Genomic DNA, 22,348 nt, shown 5'->3' on the forward strand with positions numbered 1-22,348 from the left:
ATTTCTATTAAATGAGATCTATCTACAAAAAAATTTTATTCCGAAGGTAAGAAATAAATATAAAATTAACTCATTCAAATCTTTTCTTAGATGACAAACTTTATTAGTAACAAAATCAAATTCAATAAAATATGATGGGTAAATTTTGAAAATATATTTAATTCTACCCAAACAGATACGTCTAAACATCTGTAAATATAATTTCAATTACAAAAGTGATAAAATAAGAAGACTGAAATTTTGTCTATTTTAAGAAAAATCTCAAATGTCTAGAACTTCATATATCAAATATTTATGTATGAACCAACTTATAAAAAATATTCCTTATTAAGTAATTTACTTTAATCTACTTCAAATTATATAAACACCATAGTCTATTAACAAACAAAATAATAAAAGACTTGTGATTATAACATAATTCAATCTATAACATTACATATTTTAAAAACAATCATTAAGAACATACATATTTCTAAATGAAAACTTATCATCTCTAAATGATTTCATAACCTAGGACCAGGGGCAGGAGATTGATAAAATGTAAGAATTGCATAAATGGTTTGAAGTAAAGAAAGTATCAACAATAAAGTTGCAGCAAAAGCAGAAATTGCAGACCAAGGACTACTAAAATAACTATACCTAAAAGTTTCCCATGTAACATGCCAATTATTCTTATAATAATCATCAACTTCCTTAAACAACTTCGACAAATAACATCTGTTCAAATCAAACGAAACCTCCTTACCCAAATTATTAATCAATTTTGCCACTTCCCCATCTGTACCAAAATAATTCTCAATTACATTCTCTTCACACAAATACTCCACATCCTTGTAAGTGTTCACCAAATAGTCAAGAAGAGCCGTGTAAGTTGTGAACTGTTTCGAACATGTCCTCTGACATTGTTCAAACGCAACACAATTTACAATGAAACAGATCATAAACGCATCGATGGTTATTGTCGGCATTTCTAGTGTTCCATTTCTGAACTTTACTTGTAAAAAGCTCTCACCTTTACCAGGTTTGATGGCGATCCCAGCCTTTCGTAGCTTCGAGATGCATTGGATAACATGGGATGGTATTTTATTAGAATTTTTCGGTTCCTCAAGATTTGGGTCAGTGGGTATGAATGTTTTACGTAGGAGATCTAGGAGATGTTTCCCGTTCAAATCACTGTATTTTTTTAAAATCTCATCCGGTCGTTGAATTGAGTTTTCGAAGAATTCTAACGCTAGGGAAGAAAGCGACCTATTAGATTGATGGGTATTCGTTAGATCGAAGAGGGTTTGGAGGACGAAGAATGGGATTTGATTTTCGATTCTGATTAAATCTCTAAGGAAGAATGAATTAACCCATGACATGGAGATTAATGGGTCGTCGGTTTTAACAGGGATGATTTTACAAATTTTTCGAAAAAACTCGATGATGAAACAGCCGTCGAGTACAAGCAATTCAATGAATTCATCGGAAGTGAGATCAATGAGTTCGGAGTAAGAGTCTCTGGCTTTGGTTTCGAGGGGATGAATTGATCTCAAGAGTTGTTCGAGGGTGATATTGGTGCGATTGATTAGATCGCCAAGGAAACGCCATTTGTGTTGTTGGATCATTTGGAGGTCGCGGTGACCGTGGTGGAAAGGTCCGATTGAGACTATATGTGGGTGATAAGAGCTGTGGCCGTTAACTTGAACAAAGCTATGTGGGACACGAAATATGGAGCAGGAATTGTTACCTGACCAATTAGTAAGTAGATTGGGTGTAGTGGAGATGTTTTTCTGCATCGATTCTAATCTCTCTATGTTGATTTCCCATACTTCGACCGACCGCTGATCGACGTGATCGTGCCTATGGTTGTGATTTTCGTCTCCTATATGTGGTGGATTATTGCTGATATCCATAAAGATTAGATCTTTCGTTTCCCCTGTTTTTTATGATAATTGTATTTGCAGAAAATCTTGTGAGAGAGAGATAAGAGGCTTCTGAATTTTCTCTATTCTAATAGTTTTAGACTTTTGACTTTTACAAGTACACAAAAATTCAACGAAATATTGAGCATGATTATATTTGAATTGACTTTTCTTTTTTACTTTATTTAATTATTTATATATATATATATATAAAAGTGTATGGAGTATCGGATCGAGAACTATGATTAATTTATATATATAAGTAAATAGATATTTGAATCGGATTCTAAGTTAACCCATTTATAAACTTAAAACGAATTAAAAATGATATAGATATGTTTTAACTCGCAACATAATAAAATAAGTACAACTTTTTAACCAATTAGACTAATAGCATTTCAACATTAAATTTGATAAACGCGGGACATTTTTAACTAACTAATCTATATATATATATATATATATATATATATATATAATGATGCTTAATTTTGAAAGTGTCTGAATTGTCGGGTCGAGAGTTGTGGTTAATTTATATATATGAGTAAATAAATATTTGAATCGGATTCTAAGTTGACCCATTCATAAACTTAAAACGAATTAAAAATGATATAGATATGTTTTAATTCGCAACCTAATAAAATAAGTACAACTCTTTAACGCGGGACATTTTTAACTAACTAATCTATATATATATATATATATATATATATATATATATATATATATATATATATATATATATATATATATATATATATATATATATATATATATATATATATATATATATATATATATATATATATATATATATATATATATATATATATATATATATATATATATATATATATATATATAATGATGCTTAATTTTGAAAGTGTCCGGATTGTCGGGTCGAGAGTTGTGGTTAATTTGGATATATATATATGTGAGAGTAAATGGATATTTGGATCGGATTATGGGTTGAACCCGCTCATAAACTTAAAATTGTTAAAAATAAAATTAAAAATGCTATAGGTATGTTTCAAACTCACAACCTAACAAAAACAAGTATAACTCTTTAACGAACTAGACTAATTACACTTTATATTTTAAATACAACACCAAATTTGATAAACGCGGAACGTTGTAAATATATATATTTATATTTGTTTGCATCGCACGGGAATCTTCCTAGTTTATAAGTAAAATACGATGTAAAATAAAACTTTGTTCAATTCTCGCAATTTTTTTTTTAGAAAATAGACCAGACAAAAAGCAAAATATGCTTTGGCCAAACAAAAACTCAAAAAGAAAGTGAAAGAGAAAGCAAAACATTTTAGAATATACATTTTATGTAAACTAGCATGTAAATGCACGAGTAATAATATAAAAAATCGTGAAAAAAAATATTACGATAAAATTTTTATAGGCGGGTCAATCCACAATCCGACCCAAGTATCAATTACTCTCACATATATCCAAATTAACCAAAGTTTTCGACCCGACAATCCGGAAACTTTAAAAATTAAGCATCATTATATATATATATAGATTATTTAGTTAAAAAGTTGAAATTATATTGTTAAAATGTCACGCGTTTATCAAATTTAAGGTTGAATTTAAAATATAAAGTGTTATTAGCCTAGTTGGTTAAAAGATTGTACTTGTTTGGTTAGGTTGCAAATTTGAACCATATTTATAGCATTTTTAATTTTATTTTTAACCGTTTTAAGTTTATGGGCGGGTCAGGGTCAACCAACATCCGACCCAAATATTCATTTACTCTCACATATATCCAAATTAACCACAGCTCTCGACCGACAATTCGGAAACTTTAAAAATTAAACATATTATATATATATATATATATAAGAGATATAATTCTAGTTATTGTTGGTTGATTATCATTCCAATAATAATAATAATAATAATAATAATAATAATAATAATAATAATAAACGAAATGTTATAAATAAATAATATTTAATATTGACTCTTCAATTTACCTATCTATTGATCACGCCAAGCCAAGAGTTTATTTTTAAAAAAACTGAAGAGACTTTATAAAGAGAAACCCAAAAGTCTCTAAAATTAAATTCAAAAGTATTTTGAAAGATGATTTTCAATTAATTAACATTAATGATGATATAGTTTTTAATAATAAAAATACCATAAGAAAATGTTTTCTTTTCATAACCAAACTTGAGTTGGGTTGTTGAGAAAATAATTTTGATATGTTGGGTTGTTTATAATTTTGATTAGTTAAATAAAATATATTATTTAAAATAATTATTTAATTTGTAATTTAATTTAATTATTATAATGTCTTTTATATTTAAAATTTTAATGTTATAAATTAAAATAAAGATGTATTGATGGACTAAAAAAATTATGAAATGATTATTGATAAAAAAAAATGTAAACATAACTCTTTGTTTGTAAGTTATTTTTAGATTTAAAAAAAAAAAAACATTGTTGCAACCATACTATTTCAACCACAAATTTTCTTTATTTATCAACTAAAATATCTTTAATACTTTTATTAAATTAAATTTTTAAATATTAACATCACAAAAAAAATTCTAAAATAACCTACTTTATCAAATAAATCTTTCAAAAAAACAGATAAAAACCCCAAAATCAAACAAGCTCTTAGGGGGAATATTAGAAGGAGAAAAAGAGAGCTTGTCATATTTACAAACATGTTTAAAAAGAAGAAAGTACAATGATAAATAAAAATCATAATTAAAACATCATCATCAACAAATTTTCTTAATAAAATAAAAAAACTAAAAAGGATGAAAAGAAAACACATAAAATACAAACCAGCCCCTAAAAGAAGCAAACATATGTAAATATTAGACACAAGTCTTCACCCCCTAAATACATACACCCAAAAAACACACTTAGAAAATTTCCCTTCCCTGCCCTAATCAGTTTAATCTGCAATCAGGTTTGGTTGGTTGGTTATCCACTATCATCATCATCAACATCTTCATCTTCTTCATCATCATCTTCTTCAATTCAACTATCTATTCTATGCTCTTGCTGATCTCTTCCAGCTTCTTCATAGTGGTTTTCTCATTCTCACTCACCAGCTGTTTATTCAAATGGAAAATCTTGTTAACAGAAGATCAATTGTTTCAGAAATGAAAAGATGAACAACCATTATAACTGTTACCTCCATCAATCTTGAAATTAACTGAACTTTCTCCTTGTTCTTTTCATTGAAAGAACCAAGAGCTTCTTTGTATTCCTTTTCCTGTAAACAAATTGGAAACCCATTCACAAATTCTACTTCTAATACTAGCTAGGCTAATCAATCTGCAAATCTTACCTTCTTCTGGCAAGCCTGACCCAATGGTTTCAACTCTTTGTTCACTACATCAATCCTCTTTCGAACAACAGAGACTTCTTTCTTCATCGGATCGGACAACCCTTCAAGTTCCTGAATATCATCCAATTGTTTCCAATAAACAACAAAACCCACATCTATTTTTCTCTAGATTTATCCTAAATGTTCTTGATTTTCATGAATCAAACCATAGATCAAGACCCAGTTCGAAAATTTTAAAGGGTTTGTTCTGTTTAGCTAGAGAAAAAGTTAACATGCAAAATTTACCTCACGAATAATGGCTAAACGTTTAGTTTCTTCTTCGATCCGGCCTAACTGAAGTTGAACTCTTTCTTTCACCTCCAATTTCTTCTTCTCGATCTCATCTTCCTTAGCTCTGAAAGTTGAAAGAGCTGATTTTGAAATCTCTTCATCTTCTGCAGTCAAGATACCGTTGAAGCTAACGGTCCCAGAGATTTGACCAACCGATTGATCTGAACCCACTTGTTGTAGTTCACTTGTCTGCCTCTGGGGTTGCATCTTTCTTTCTTTCTTTCTGAAACCTGTGAAGAGAAGAAAGAAAAGAAACCCTTCTTCTGCCCTTGAGTTTCTTCTCTTTCTTGTTCTTCCTTTTTCTCTCTCTATCTCCTTCCGCTTTTGCTTTGGAATGATTAGCGTTTTCTCGTGTCCTTTGTCTTAGCCGGCTGCTTAAGATCAGAGGCTGCAATTGAATGAAACCGCTAGTAAAAGTCCAAAGAGGGGTTGGGTTCAATTTTCATGTAACCCCAAAATTTAGATTTTATAATATTTTTAAATTGATCCTTAAATTTCATAAATTGTTCAAATGAATCTACCATTTTTTTTTATTTTTTTTTTTTCATTTTAGTAGTTAAATTTTTTAAAATATTTTATTTATTTAAGAAAAGAAAAAATACAAATTGTCATATTCATATTCTCATCACGGGTTAATTTGAATTTTAGATATTTTTTTAAACACACAATTTGAGACAGTTAAGATTATAAAAAACGATGGTGTGTTTTATCTAAACTTTATAAATAATTAAAAAATTAATTATACTAATTTAACAATCGAATTTAAGTGAAGGGGGTTTTGACTATTATTTTTTTTTAATTTCGTAATTAAAACCTCTAAGTGGTTGAAATTCGATAGTTAAAATTAGTAATATAAATTATTTGTTTGTTTATTTAAGATAATATGTTAAATGTGTTACTAAATGTTAAGGTTTTGTACAACTTTATAAATAATGAGTCTCAAATTGTAAATTTAAAATAAGAGGTCCAAAATTTATTTCAAATCCAAACAAATTTATAACATTGTTGCTATTTTCTATTGTTTAATAAATTACAAATTTAAAAACTAAATCACTACCTACAAAATCATATGTTTATCAAGACAACCATAAACTCAAAACTAAATCAAAAATACAATTATCTCACATTTGCACAAATGTATATTCATTTGTAACCAATAATAAATATAAGATGGACTTATGGATTTAGAAAATAACCAATAATAACATATGTTACAATGGTTAATTATATATTAAAACTTTAAGGTAAATTCTTAACTAAATTGATTAATCTATAATCATAAGTTGTTACCTATCAAACCTACTAATAAACTATATGGTGGTTACCTTTTTGATGGAAAAGTTCTTACATGTTAAACAATCAACAAAAGCATGAAAATGGTAATTAAACGTTTTGGTGATGAGAAAATGACATGAAGAAGTGGTTATAAGAACATTCTAGAATATGGCTTAGATATTATTATTATTAAAAAAACAAAAACAAAAACAAATATCAGATGTCTTTAATGAATTGGGGTCCCATATTCACACCACTAGATGAAAAGCAACATCGACGGCCTAGATGGATCGATCTATCATCTATCAAGATGATAATGATCCAAGAATAGGAAACTGTCAATGTAGGACCCACACACAACGCCCTCCTCTGCAATTCAAGTAATTACGTTATTGTTTGGATTTTGTCATTTATGTACGCCACACATATTCAATCAATTTAGAATCTTATTTATTTTAATAAATAAAATAAATGCATAAAATATATGAGCCTATTAAATATTAAAAGTTTATATAAACGAATACAATATTCAAAATTAGTATAGCATAAGAATAACAATGGAGTGTATCGAGATAAAATCTTTTTTTTAGTTTGTTATATGTTAAGATTCTTTCATTGATAGTTTCTCAAATAAAAGTGAGATTTTTTATAATATTTTGAAAGAACGAGTGATAAATATAGTTAGTTTTGAAATTGGAAGAATATGTTGGATAAAATTTGTCGTCGGTCTCTAGATCAATCAAAAATGGGTAAGTACATTCATGAGAAGAGTCCGTCATTTTTCCACTACGATAGAAAGTTGTCTATTTAAAGAAATTCTCCAAACAAATTGATTAATTAGATGTGATACGAAAATAATTTGTCACTTTAGCCTTATTTTTATTAGAAATCACAAAAGGTCATGGAAAGAGCTTAAAAATTTTTCGTTGGGTGCTACGGATAATTGCAAAAATCGATTTTCTTACCATTGCTTAACGTGCGTAGAAGTGAGAAGGAGGTGAAGTTTCTCCCATGTTTTAGTGATACGGCCCATGAGGCTTCTACGCATAAACTTTCTCCTAAAGCGAGACATCCATTCGTAATATCGAAGTTCGTACTTGGCGATGATTGATTTCTTCTAGATTCTTGCATTGTCGTTGAGAAATCTCCACCACCATTTATAAATGAGAAAAGTGTTAAAAAGGGAGAAGTCATTGATTTTGAGTTCGTCGTCAACAACATCAAGCTTCGATATGTCTCATCTCACAAAGTAATTGATTTTAAAAGAGTTGGAGCTGATAAAATAAAGAGAGAAAGGCTAGGGTTTATTATTAGCAAACATAAAATAAACTGAATGTAATGAAAGAGTTTATATAGTTAGTGATTACAATAGACTGAAATACCCTTAAGTGTTAATAGACTAAAATACCCTTAAATGCTAATAAAGATAATAAAACTAATGTATTTAACATCCCCTCTCAAACTCACGATACAACAACAATATGCATTGAGAGTTTGTCAGTCAGAAAATGAAAGCGCGAAGTCGGATGCGCTTTTGTAAATACATCATCAATCTGCAAAGAGGAAGGAACGAATGACAAAGTGATGGTGTGAGTCTGTAGATGATGACGAGTGACATGACAATTAATCTTGATATGTTTGGTTTGCTCATGAAAGACAAAATCCCGTGCAATCTAGATAACACTTTGATTATCGCAATGTAGCGGAGTGGGTGAGAAAAAGAAATACCCATATTAGTAAGTAATCTGCGTAACCAAACAATTTCACAAGTAATCGAGGCCATGGCACGATACTCAACTTCTGTAGAAGACCGAGAGATGACATCTTGTTTCTTACTCTTCCATAAAATAAGAGAATCACCGAGGAAAATACAATATCCAGTGGTCGACTTGCGGTCCGTAGGATCACCAGCCAAATCCGCATCAGAGTAGGCACACAAATCTAATGAAGACGTGGAAGGAAACATGAGACTATGAAATTGAGTGCCCCGAAGATACTTGAGAATACGAAGAACAACAGCCCAATGAATTATAGTAGGGGTAGTGACAAACTGACTAACCACATGAACTGCATGCGCAATGTCTGGGCGAGTTACAGTAAGATAAACCAAGCTGCCAACAATGGTACGATAAAGACCATAATCCTCCAAAGTAGTTACATCGGACGGAGAGTATCTAACATTGGTCTCAAAGGGTGTATCAACAATTCGGTTGTTAGTTAGTCGAGCACGCTCAAACAAATCATCAATGTACTTAGATTGAGATAAGAGATAACCTTTTGGAGAATAAGCTATCTCAATTCCCAAAAAATAATGTAGCATGCCCAAATCTTTCATAGCGAATGAGTGTGCTAACTCAGACTTCAATGATTCAATACCATCATGATCATCACCTGTAATAATCATATCATCAATATACAAGGATAGAAGAATGTATCATGTTGTTGTACGCTTGACAAATAAAGCCAAATCATGGTAACTATGAAGAAAGTCAAGCGAAGTGATCACCATAGAGAATTTTTCAAACCAGGTACGTGGTGCTTGTTTGAGACCATAAAGAGCTTTGCGAAGCTAGCAAACTTCACCAAGTTGATGAGGAACACCTGAGGGAGGCATCATATAAACCTCTTCATGAAGGTCACCATTCAAGAAAATATTCTTCACATCCATTTGATCGATTTTCCATTGGCAAACCGAAGCAACAACAATCAAAGTGCAAACTTTTGTCATTCTCGCAACAGGAGCAAATGTTTCCTCATAATCCATGCCATATTTTTTAGAATAGCCTTTAGCAACAAGCCGAGCCTTGTATCGCTCAATGGAACCATCTGATTTTGTTTTAATCTTGTAGACCCAACGAGAGCCAATGACATTTTTCCAGACGATAGTGAAACCAAATTCCATGTATGAGTCTGATGTAAAGCAGTAAGTTCCTCAGCCATAGCAATCTGCCAAAGGGGATCGCGAACTGCCTCCTTATAGGATGAAGGCTCATAAAAATGATGAACATAAGTGACAAAGGAAGAAAATGAAGTAGAATAAGAGGAGTACTTAAAATCAGGAAGTTTAGTAGACTTACGAATGCGAGTTGAGTGACGGGGAGGAGGATCCGCAATCTCATCTGGCAATTGGGTGGTCGTAGGAGTAGGGACATGGGAGGTGGATGTATCATGAACCAAAGTATCAGATAGACTAGGAAAGGATCCGTAATCTCATCCGGAATTTGGGTGGTCGTAGGAGCAGGGACATGGGAGGTGGATTATCGTGAACCAAAGTATCGGGAACTAAAGTATCAGATATATATTCATCAGACTTAGTGTCAAAGGGATCAATACGAACTAGATCTACTTGGGTCATATGATTTAAACTAGCAGAAACATAGAAGAATGAAATGTGCTCTAAAAACACAACATGACACGAAACATATAATTTTTGACTAACTGGATCAAAACAACGATACCCCTTTTGACCAACACTGTAACCCAGAAAGACACATAAGACAGACCGGGGAGACAACTTATAACGTTCAACGTGTGGTCGAAGGACAAAACAAATACAACCAAAAACACGCAACGAGAAATAATCAGGTGAATGACCATATAATTTTTCAAAAGGGGACAAACTTGAATTATGAGATATTGAGATTCTATTAATTATATGAGCAGTGGTAAGAACTGCTTCCCCCCAAAACACACTAGGAACTTCGGTTGATAGCATAAAAAAATTAGCTATTTCAACAAGATGACGATGTTTTCTTTCACCCACACCATTTTGTTGAGGAGTGTCAGTACATGAGGTTTGATTAATTGTACCATCAGAGTCAAGTAACTGAGAGAAATAATTAGAAGTGTATTCACCTCCCAAATCACACCTAAAACATTTAATGACTGAAGAATGTTGTGTTCTCACAAGAGCTCAAAAATTGGTGACTATAATAAAAAATTCAGACATGTGTTTCATTAGATAACCCAAGTATATAACGAGTGAACTCATCAACAAACAAAACATAATATCGAGAACCTCCTTTAGAAGAAACAGGAGAAAGTCCCCACACATCAGAATGCACGAGATCAAATGGAATAGTGGAAAAAGAAATATTTTTATAAAAGGGCAATGCTGAAAATTTAACCAATTTACAACCACTACAATCAGAAATTTCATGACTTTCTAAACTACCCAAAGCTCTAGTAGACACTAAAAACTTTAAACAAGATCTAGAAACATGACCCAAACGAGAATGTCAATGATAAAATTCCAAAGATGAACTATTCAAACGAAATGATGACAAGTCAATGCTGGAGGCAGCAACATCTAATACTTTGAGTTCATCTAAAACATAAAGTCCTCCTTTCCTACGGCCTGTCTCAATCACCTTTTGTGACTGTGGGTCCTTAACACAACAATTGAAAAAAGTAAACAAAACTGTGAGACCAGAATCACACAATTGACTAACAGATACAAGGTTTAAAGAAAGACGGAGAATATGGTAGACATTTGGGAGAGAAAAACAAGATGTATTTATAGAACAAATTCCTTCCAATGGCATTGGAGTACCATCGACAGTCATGACGGAAGATGGTGGAACAAAATTGACTGACACAAATGAGTTAATATTATGAGACATATGATTAGATGCGCCTGAATCTAATATCCATAAAGGAGACGATTTACCTAAATTATCAGATGATGACAAACCATTATGAAAGAAGGCGGACATAGCATGTGGCTGTGAGGCGAGGGACTGCTCAAACTGCTCAAATTTCTCAAGCATATATGGATCCATGGCTGGAGAAGTAATTGTATTATCAATATCAAACGAGTACAAATCTCCAATGACAACCCAAATACAACATCACAAATATTGGCAAAACTATGTAAGGACCTGGTTTACCAGCCCAAAATCAGCAACAACAAATATTGCACGACACAACACGATGCAGCACAAATAAAAATCTCCAACAACAACTCAAATACAGCAGCACAAATATGGCACGAAACGGCACGATGCGACACGACACGGCATGACGCAACACGAATACAAATACCAAAATCAACAAAAAAAAATACAATAACATGAATATAGCACGACGCGTCACGTTGCGGTACGATGTGGCACGATGCAACACAAATACAAATTTCAAACTAAATCAGCTAGAGAAAAAGGAAGCGAAAACGAAAAATATCATTGACGATTGCAGACTCAAACACCAAATTCAAATTGAAAGATGTAGATTGAATGATTTAAGTTGAACAAAGAGAATCCATAAATGGAGGCTCTGATACCATGATAAAACAAAGAGAGAAAGACTAGGGTTTCTTATTAGCAAACATAAAATAAACTGAATGTAATGAAAGAGTTTATATAGTTAGTGATTACAATAGACTGAAATACCTTTAAGTGTTAATAGACTAAAATACCCTTAAGTGCTAATAAAGATAATAAAACTAATATATCTAACAAAAGCTACCCCAAATTAAATTTCTAATGATATTTTTCATTATGTTGGTCATCGAATTAAGGATACACTGGTGAAAAAAGGGTCAAAACCGAGAGTTAAAACTCTCGGTTTTGACCCTATAACTTTCGGTGAAGACACCTTACCGAAGGTTTTATTAACCCTCGCCATCCCTCGCTATTGACACTCTCGGGACTTCCATAAAGAGAAAAACCGAGAGTTATATGAAAACTTTCGTATTTTTCTCTTTTTGAAAAAACCGAGGGTTTTACAAGAACTTTCGGTTTTTCTCTTTTTGGAAAAACCGAGGGTTTTATACAGACCTTTCGGTTTTTCTCTGTGTGGAAAAACCGAGGGTTTTGCAAAGAACTTTCGGTTTTACCCGAAGAGGAAAACCGAGAGTTATATACAAAACTTTCGGTTTTCCTCTTCGGTTAAAACCGAAAGTTTTCTAAATAACTCTCGGTTTTCCTCTTCTTGTAAAACCGAGAGTTCTTTGCAAAACCCTCGGTTTTCTCCTTTTCAAGAAAACCGAAAGTTATATGAAAACTCTCGGTTTTTACCCGAATAGGAAAACCGAAAGTTTTGTAAATAACTCTCGGTTTTCCTCTTAAGGATAAAAACCGAGGGTTTGTCATATAACTCTCGGTTTTCTCATTGGCTTAAAACCGAGAGGTTTCTAATATCTCTCGTTTTTTTCAAAAAGAGAAAAACCGAGAGATTTCAATATTACTTTCGGTTTTTTCCCCTAAATTTTTAAAAATGTGCGGATTATTTTGCTCGCAACCAAAACATAACCAAAACCTGTTCAGCCAAACCAATATATTAATGATAAAAGAAATGCAGCATACATTAAACGATCACATTAATTGATCGTGAACATTACAAAATTCGAAACCAAACAAATATTCCGAACAATCTGTTATAAGTTCAACTACTATAATGAAAACATGTTCATAATCGAAACAACCTTAGCTTGTGGGGGGAGGAGGTGGTTGTTGCCTCATATATAATTCGATTCTCTCCATTCTCGCGTTCATCTCTGACTTCTCCCTCTCCATTTTTTCGGTAATCTCTAACTTCTCCCTCTCCATTCTTTCCACAATTTCTTGCTTTTCCAATTGCATTTCATCCATTTTCCGCCTTCTTTCTTCATCTCTCTTCTCCAGTTCCTCCAGCTTGAGCTTCATTATTTGATTCTCTTCTAACAATCGCTCATTGTTTCGCTGTGAACTGTTTCCACTACGACGATCCTCACGAAAGTGTGTGGGTCGGACGCCTGATCCCATTCCGAAGACGACCCCGTGTTTTTGTTGTCCGAACACCCTCTCCGTCAATTCAAAATCAGATATTCCCGGTTCGTTACTAACAACCTCCTCCATCTCAGCCTGCACAATTAAAATAAAATATCATTTCTATAATAAAAAAACTAGGCATATTCAATTCACTTACAATTTTCTCTTGCACGTGTTCGTCCGGGACGGGTGTTGGGTTTTCTTGTGTCGGTTTTGGTGTACGGGTCCTCTTGAATACTTCAATTACAGACGGTGGCCGTCCCATTTCAATCGCCTGTTGAAATAAATGATTTATATAATTAATAACAATCTTTATATTAAGTTATTACAAATAATGTACTTACCAACTCGTCTTCAATTTGTGCAAACGGTCTACTTCCCGTTCGATGTGGGAATTTCAGATTCTTCCGATTCTTCATATTTGTAGTATTGTGTCTCTGTATTTGAAATAACAAATGAAGTTAGATTAATTAATATCAACTCTTATTTGAATTATGAAACCGTACCTTAAACGTTTCTGTGAAGAAATGGTTGCGACACACAAACTCCCAATCATCTCGATCGTAGTCCGGTGGAGGATTAGCCAGTACCGCCGCCTCGTCTCCTTTGTGGACGCGGATATAATTCTTGTTCAAATCCGACCGCCATCTATCCCATATCTGATTGGCGTGTCCCAACCCCCTCGTTCGAAAAGAGTCAATGTCACCATTAGTCGCTTCGAACGGATCCTGAAAAAAATAACATCCAAATGTGAAAAATAATTATTTAATGACGTAATGTATAATCAAGTAATAATTATTAACCTTGATAGCAGTCCACAGTGAATCCAATTGGTCTGCACTTAAAGCCTTCCACTTGAGAAGACGGTGTGAGACGGCTGCGGGGCTCCGGATAATCGACCCCACATGTCTAGACCACAGTGTCCTTCCCACGTCTGTACCGCCTGGCCTCCCATCCTTCTCTCTAAACGTTAGAGGGATCCTCGTCCCCGCTAGCCTCTTAGACAGCGCAATATTCTTGTTCTTCCCCCGTCTCTTGCGGGCAGAAGATTCTTCGAAATTATCAAAATCTTAATTAAATATGTCAATCAATTGAAACACTAACTAATTTGTAAACGAAATACCTGTCGATGATGGGTCGGGAGTGGTCCCGTGCTCCTCCTCGTCATCCTGCTCCTCGATAGGCTCCTCAAGACCCTCGTCTTCAGCCTCATCGGTAGGCACGTTATCAGCGAATGTGCTCTCTATATACTCTGCGAAGTCATCAATATCGTCATCCGTCTCGTATGTTCGGGGAGGCGCAGTAGCTATCGGGACCACAGGAATCGGTGGTTGGTCTCTCGAAGACGATCCTCGTTGCTTTAACGACTCGGATTGGGCAAGTAGGTTTTGGTAACTCTTATCCAATTTCTTGGGTGTCTTCCTCATACTCTTCCAAGTTGTTTTAGGACCTTCAGACATTCTTAATTCACACCATTAATAAAAATGAGTGAATACTTGAAATAAAGTAGTAATAAAAATGAATTTAAAGTTAAAAACATAATTAAATCTACCTAATTAATTAATCTCAACTATATGTTTGTAAACCGGGGTTTTATTTTTGTCACAATCTTCCAACCGGGTCGGGCTGACATATCAGGGGCGTAGAATACTTGTTTTGCTTGACTCGCCAATATATACGGGTCTTGACTTTGCGTTTTCAAAATTCGGTTTACATTTACACTTACGAAGCCATATTTATCCACTTTCACTCCTAGTTCCCCCGAGTGTGTATCAAACCACTTACATTTGAATAAAACAACTCGTTTGTGAGAGTAATATTGTAATTCGATTATATCCGTCAAAACTCCGTAGTATGACATAGTTTCAGAACCGTTGTACCCCTCAACAACCACCCCACTATTTTGAGTTGTCAAACCTTCGTCGTGTTTTTCTGTACAGAATTTGAATCCGTTTACTTTACACCAAACATACATAGACGAGTACATACTTGGACCTTCTCCTAAGATCTTGAGGTCTCTTGATATGTCGTTCATTTCTGTTAAATGGGCGACCTATATATGTATCCGAAATGAAGTTGTTAATATGAATAAAAAGAGTTAGGATATATGGTTTGTAATTTACTCACTCGATGTTTGAAATATGCGGCAAACGTTTCTCCACTTGACTCGTTGTTATAATCTCTGCAAATAGATCGAATGCTAATTAGTAACACTCTTTAATGCTAATTAGTAACAGCAACTTTGAAACTTACATGTAAAAAGGTTCTGCTTCGGGACAATTTTTCAAAATGTAAGAATGGGCTGTCACTCGATCTATATAATCCAAGTTGTATACTTTTCCGTTGGATAGGTCTTCCAATGATGCAAATATTGAAATCCCCGAGATTTCAGGTTGTGCATTTTCTTGATCTTGTTCCTCCATATACCTGGCACATAAGCTAATACTTTCGTTAACAAGATAGCTCTCGCTTATAGAGGCTTCGGGGTGGTTATTATTCCGCAAATATCTTTTCATTGTACCCATGTAATGTTCAAAGGGATACATCCATCGATACTGAACAGGTCCTCCAAGCAAAGCCTCAAATGACAAGTGAACCGGGAGATGCATCATGATGTCGAAGATTGACGGCGGAAAAATCATTTCAAATTTGCAAAGTGTCAATGTAATATCCATGTACAATTGTTCCAGGTCCTCTTGAATCAACTCTTTGAAGCACAACAACCGAAAGAAACGAGACAGATTTACTAACGCATCATACACATACTCTGGAAGCAATCCACGAGTTGCTAAAGGAATTAGATATTCCAACAAGATGTGACAATCGTGACTCTTTAATCCCGAAAGTTTTTTCTCTTCCAAATTTACACAACCCCCGATATTTGAGCAAAACCCATCAGGCAACTTGAGATCTTTCAAGAAGTTACAAAGACGTATTTTATTTTCGGATGTCAAAGTGAAAGGCGCTTCTGGATAATGAACAACTCCTTCATCATTTATAGGATGTAACCATGATTTTATGCCTAAGAGTTCTAAGTCTTTACGAGCTTTAGGACCATCCTTAGTCTTCTCTTTCACATTCATTATTGTTCCCAACACGCTATCACAGATATTTTTCTCAATATGCATCACATCCAAATTATGTCTCAATAATAGCGATTTCCAATAAGGTAGACGGAAGAAAATGCTAAGTTTGTTCCAATTGTCGCCCCGCGTTTCATGATATATCTTGGTTCTCTTGCTCATATCCGCACTAAGAATAATGTCTTCTAGGTCTCGTGCTTGCTCATAACTTTCTTGGCCCGTTAACAATCTAGGGGGATCCCTATAATCAGTTCGACCATCAAACGACTCTTTATCCCTTCTGTATTTGTGCTTCGGTGGAAGGAAACGTCTATGACCCAAGTAACATTGTTTGGAACCATGGACCAATCGAAGGGATACCGTGTCGTTGTTACAACAAGGACAAGCAAATTTACCTTTCGTACTCCAGCCTGATAAATTCGCGTATGCGGGAAAGTCGTTAATGGTCCACAACAACGCCGCTCGCATGTTAAAGTATTGCGAGGTGTGTGCATCAAACGTTTTCACACCTGTTTGCCACAGTTCATGCAACTCATCGATCAATGGCTGGAGAAATATGTCAATTGCATCTCCCGGACTCTTTGGACCCGGAATTATCATAGATAAAATGAAATTGCTAGAATCCATGCAAGTCGTGGGTGACACATTATAAGGGACGAGAATTACCGGCCAAACACTGTATGATTTTTTCCCATTTGCAAATGGTTGAAATCCATCGCTTGATAAACCAAGTCTTACGTTTCGGGATTCTGAAGCAAAATCTGTATAATTTTCATCAAACGTCTTCCAAGTTAAGGAATCAGCGGGGTGTCTCAACGTATCACTGTCAACTCTTCCTTCTTTATGCCATCTCATCATTGGAGCCGTTTTTGAGGACATGTATAGTCTTTGCAGTCTTGGTATTAAAGGGAAATATCTCAACACCTTTTTTGGAATGAATTTCCCGTTTTGCTTCTCACGAACTGTCCCACTTGTTTGGTCGACTTTCCATCTTGAAAGACCGCAAACTCTGCAAGAATCTTCATTTATGTCGTCCTTCCAAAATAGCATACAGTTGTTCTTACATGCGTCTATCTTGTCATATTTTAGCCCGATATCAGTAATGAATTTTTTACTTTCGTAGTACGAGTTTGGCAATTGAGCGTCAATCGGTAATATGTAGTCTTTAAGCAGACGCAGCAACATATCGAACGAAGAATTCGTCCATTGACATACATTTTTTATGTGAAGTAGTTTCAGTAGTGCCGATGATTTCGTTATTCGAGCACCTTCATACAATGGCCGTTTGCAATCATCAAGCAATTTATAAAATCTATGCGCATCCTCGACTGGTTCATCGTTATCCGGGCCGTCATTAACGTTGGGGAACATATCGTTTATAAATTCGTGCATATAACGTTCTTCGTTGACCTCTTCATTAACTGTATTATTCATCTCCGGTCTCGCATCGTTGAATTCCGGCACGGCATCCTCCGACTGATCATCGTCATCATCATCATCATCGTAGTCATCGGCATCTTCATCGACATCTTCATTAACCACTTGAGTAGTACGTCTCTTTTCTCCATGAAAATACCAATACTCATAATGGATATTTATTCCATAAACGATGAGGTGAGTCTTCACTTCGTCTATTTCCAAAAACGGCGTGTTCAAGCATTTCACGCAGGGACATTTCACGGTTTGTCGGGATGTATTCCTAACAGCATACTTGAGGAATTTGTCAACACCTTCCTCGTAATCTGGATGATCTCGACGTAAGGTCATCCAGCTTTTATCGGGTACTTCCATATTTCTAATAAAATGGAAAACAACCCGGATTATTATTAACTTAAATTTGTCTAAATTAATTAGGCTTACATAATGCTAACATAATTTATATCTAATCTATCATTATCCAACCAATAATCAATTTCATCTAACATTATCGAAGCCCAATTCAACCTAAACAAACAATATTTCATTCATATACATTTCAACAATATCTAACATTATCCAAGCCAAATTTCACCTAAAGAAACCTTAATATGTCATTCATATACATTTCAAACATAATCTAACATTATCCAAGCCAAATTCCACCTAAACAAACAATTTTTCAGAATAAACATTTCAAATCTAATCTAACCTAATTTAACAAATCTAGCACGGCATTCTTCAATCTTGCCTAATTCAAATAACCAATTCATACCTAAAATTCAATATAGTGCAAACAATGCAATTCTAACTTAAAATCTAATTTATTCATACATAAACCAAATCTAACATAATAAAATCTAATTCAAACAATTCAATTCATACCTAAAATCCAATATAATCCTAACTACATGAAATCCAAAATCAGACAAAATCAAACCATAATGTCAAACTTAAATTTGACATAAATCCACCAAAGTTCAAACTAAATCATAGACCAAACAAAATATAATCTAACAAACCTATATAAAAACCAAATCTAACCAAAATATTGAACATATAACCTAAATCTAACATTAATCAAACAATTTCAAACCAAATCTAATAACCAAAATCCCAATCTAATCCAAACAATTCAATTCTAACATAATCTCAAAAAATATCAATGAAACCAAATATCCAAACCTAAAAACCAACTCAATATAAACCAATTTTGTACATTAATCAAACCTAATAACCAAACCTAAATCAAAATCAATAAACAACCATCAAACCTAATAACCAAACCTAAATCAAAATCAATAAACATCAATCAAAGCAATTAACCAAACCTAAATCAAATCCAATGTAAACCAATTTTTCACATTAGTCAAACCAAAATCAAACCTCAAAATAACCAAAATCAAGCCAATCTAAACTAATAAATAACAATCTAAACAAAATCTAACATAATTCAACCTAAATCTAACAATTACAAACCAAATATAACATATATAACATGAATCTAACATATACATAACCAAATGCTCTCACAGACATTTTGTCAAACAGTTGGCAGGCTTCAAATATAACTAACCCTAAATCTAACAAATCCTAAAAACTAACCCTACATCTAACAAATACTAAAAACTAACACTAAATTAAGAAACTTACCTTCAATCAGGTGGACGGCGGAGGCACGGCTGAGAGCGGCGGAGGTGCGGCGGCAGTTCTTCAACCGGAGGGAGTCAGATCTTCAACCGGAGGGAGTCTTCGAGGCTTCAACAGGGGCGGGGTCTTGGCGGCGTAGTCTTCTACGGGCGGCGTCGTCTTCTTCTACCGGACGGAGTCTTGGCGGCGGCGCTGGAGAAGAGGATTGGCTGGAGAGGGCGCGCGGCTGGAGAGGAAGAAAGCGGAGAAGAAACGGGGAAAAGAGAAAGAAAGGGTTTTTTTTTTAATTAAATACTTGGTTACCGAGAGTTATAGCAAAACTCTCGGTTTTTGAATATAATAAAAACCGAGAGTTATATGAAAACTCTCGGTTTTTATTATATTCAAAAACCGAGAGTTTTGCTATAACTCTCGGTTTTTATTATATTCAAAAACCGAGAGTTTTAATATAACTCTCGGTTTTTAATGTTTAAGTACATTTTTACAATTAAATTTAAATACACAAAAACGAGAGGCTTTGGTAATCTTTCGTTTTTTATGCATATTTCCGAAAGTTATATATTTAACTTTCGGTTTTACAACATGAGAACTTGTTAAATTATTTGGATTCTCACTTTCTAATAACGTTGAACAACATTAATTTAACACATTTGATATCCTTAAAACATTTCTCAATCCATATGATCAAACATTACACAAATACATAGGATTAAACATAAAACATTCATATACACTTCTATATATAATCAAACACATTCATAAACATTTTTACATTAAAGACAATTTAAATTTTTAAAATAAAAACACACACTTGATTATATTACTTAGGAGTCTAGATTGGAAGGTAGAAAAACAAAGAATTTAACAATTTGTCAAGTGCTAATTCCGAAAGTTATATAATTAACTTTCGGAAATATACATCAAAACCGAAGGTTTTATTTAAAACCCTCGTTCTTGAAAAATGTAAAATCCGAAAGTTTATAGAAAACTTTCGGTTTTGATGGTTATTTCCGAAAGTTAATTATATAACTTTCGGAATTAGCACTTGACAAATTGTTAAATTCTTTGGTTTTTCACATTCTAATGACCTATAACAATATTAATTTACCACATTTGATGTCTTTAAAAATTTTCACAATCCATATGATCAAACATTACCTACATTCATAAGATAATCAAACATGAACATTCATATAGACTTCTCTATAATAATCAAACACAATCATAAATATTTGAACATGAAACACAATATTAATTTTTAAAATAGAACACGAAAATGATTATATTAGTTAGAAGTTAAGATTAGTGGGTTAAAAACAAAATAATTGAACAAACTAGGTAGTGTTAAAACCGAAAGTTATAAAATTAACTTTCGGTTTTGATGTGTTTTTGCGAAGGTTTTAAATATACCTCTCGGTCTTGACCTTGATCAGAAGTTTTTTGGGAATTGTTAAAACCGAAGGTTTATTTGAAAACCTTCGGTTTTTACCCTTCCCCATACTTAGAAAATTTTCCGATTTTTTTAATGTAGGGTCAAAACCGAAGGTTTATTTGAAAATCTTCGGTTTTTACCCTTCCCCATACTTAGAAAAAAATCTGATTTGGTCAAAACCGAAGGTTTATTTGAAAACCTTCGGTTTTTACCCTTCCCCATACTTAGAAAAAAATCTGATTTTTTTAATGTAGGGTCAAAACCGAAGGTTTTCAAATAAACCTTCGGTTTTTACCCTTCCCCATACTTAGAAAAAAATCTGATTTTTTTTAATGTAGGGTCAAAACCGAAGGTTTTCAAATAAACCTTCGGTTTTTACCCTTCCCCATACTTAGAAAAAAATCTGATTTTTTTAATGTAGGGTCAAAACCGAAGGTTTTCAAATAAACCTTCGGTTTTTACCCTTCCCCATACTTAGAAAAAAATCTGATTTTTTTAATGTAGGGTCAAAACCGAAGGTTTTCAAATAAACCTTCGGTTTTTACCCTTCCCCATACTTAGAAAAAAATCTGATTTTTTTTAATGTAGGGTCAAAACCGAAGGTTTATTTGAAAACCTTCGGTTTTTACACTTCCCCATACTTAGAAAAAAATCTTATTTTTTAATGTAGGTGCAAACCCGAAGGTTTTCAAATAAACCTTCGGTTTTAACAATTCCCCATACTTAGAAAAAAATCTGATTTTTTTAATGTAGGGTCAAAACCGAAGGTTTTCAAATAAACCTTCGGTTTTTACCCTTCCCCATACTTAGAAAAAAATCTGATTTTTTTAATGTAGGGTCAAAACCGAAGGTTTTCAAATAAACCTTCGGTTTTTACCCTTCCCCATACTTAGAAAAAAATCTGATTTTTTTTAATGTAAGGACAAAACCGAAGGTTTATTTGAAAACCTTCGGTTTTACCCTTCCCCATACTTAGAAAATTTTCCGATTTTTTTAATGTAGGGTCAAAACCGAAGGTTTATTTGAAAACCTTCGGTTTTTACCCTTCCCCATACTTAGAAAAAAATCTGATTTTTTTAATGTAGGGTCAAAACCGAAGGTTTTCAAATAAACCTTCGGTTTTTACCCCTGTTTATTTGATGCAATTTTTTACCCGATGCAATTTTTTTTAAAAAAAATATGAA

The 22,348-nt window shown here is 33.4% G+C and overlaps 2 protein-coding genes across 2 annotated transcripts; both read right to left on the reverse strand.

Moving 5' to 3' along the window:
* Window positions 1-391: 391 nt before the first annotated feature.
* On the reverse strand, window positions 392-1,950 carry LOC124915515 (UPF0481 protein At3g47200-like). The gene has a single exon (XM_047456245.1). The coding sequence runs from the start codon at window positions 1,893-1,895 to the stop codon at window positions 504-506; it is 1,392 nt and encodes a 463-aa protein (XP_047312201.1). The 5' UTR covers window positions 1,896-1,950; the 3' UTR covers window positions 392-503.
* A 2,741-nt stretch (window positions 1,951-4,691) lies between these two features.
* LOC124915523 lies at window positions 4,692-5,966 on the reverse strand. Its single transcript, XM_047456258.1, has 4 exons — window positions 5,515-5,966; window positions 5,230-5,340; window positions 5,074-5,154; window positions 4,692-4,990 (listed from the first exon to the last, which is right to left on the reverse strand). Exons 1-4 carry the CDS (start codon window positions 5,764-5,766, stop codon window positions 4,925-4,927), a joined length of 510 nt encoding a protein of 169 aa, XP_047312214.1. The 5' UTR covers window positions 5,767-5,966; the 3' UTR covers window positions 4,692-4,924.
* Window positions 5,967-22,348: the final 16,382 nt, after the last annotated feature.

The sequence above is a fragment of the Impatiens glandulifera genome, chromosome 1 (genome assembly GCF_907164915.1).
Source record: "Impatiens glandulifera chromosome 1, dImpGla2.1, whole genome shotgun sequence".
Lineage (NCBI taxonomy): Eukaryota > Viridiplantae > Streptophyta > Magnoliopsida > Ericales > Balsaminaceae > Impatiens > Impatiens glandulifera.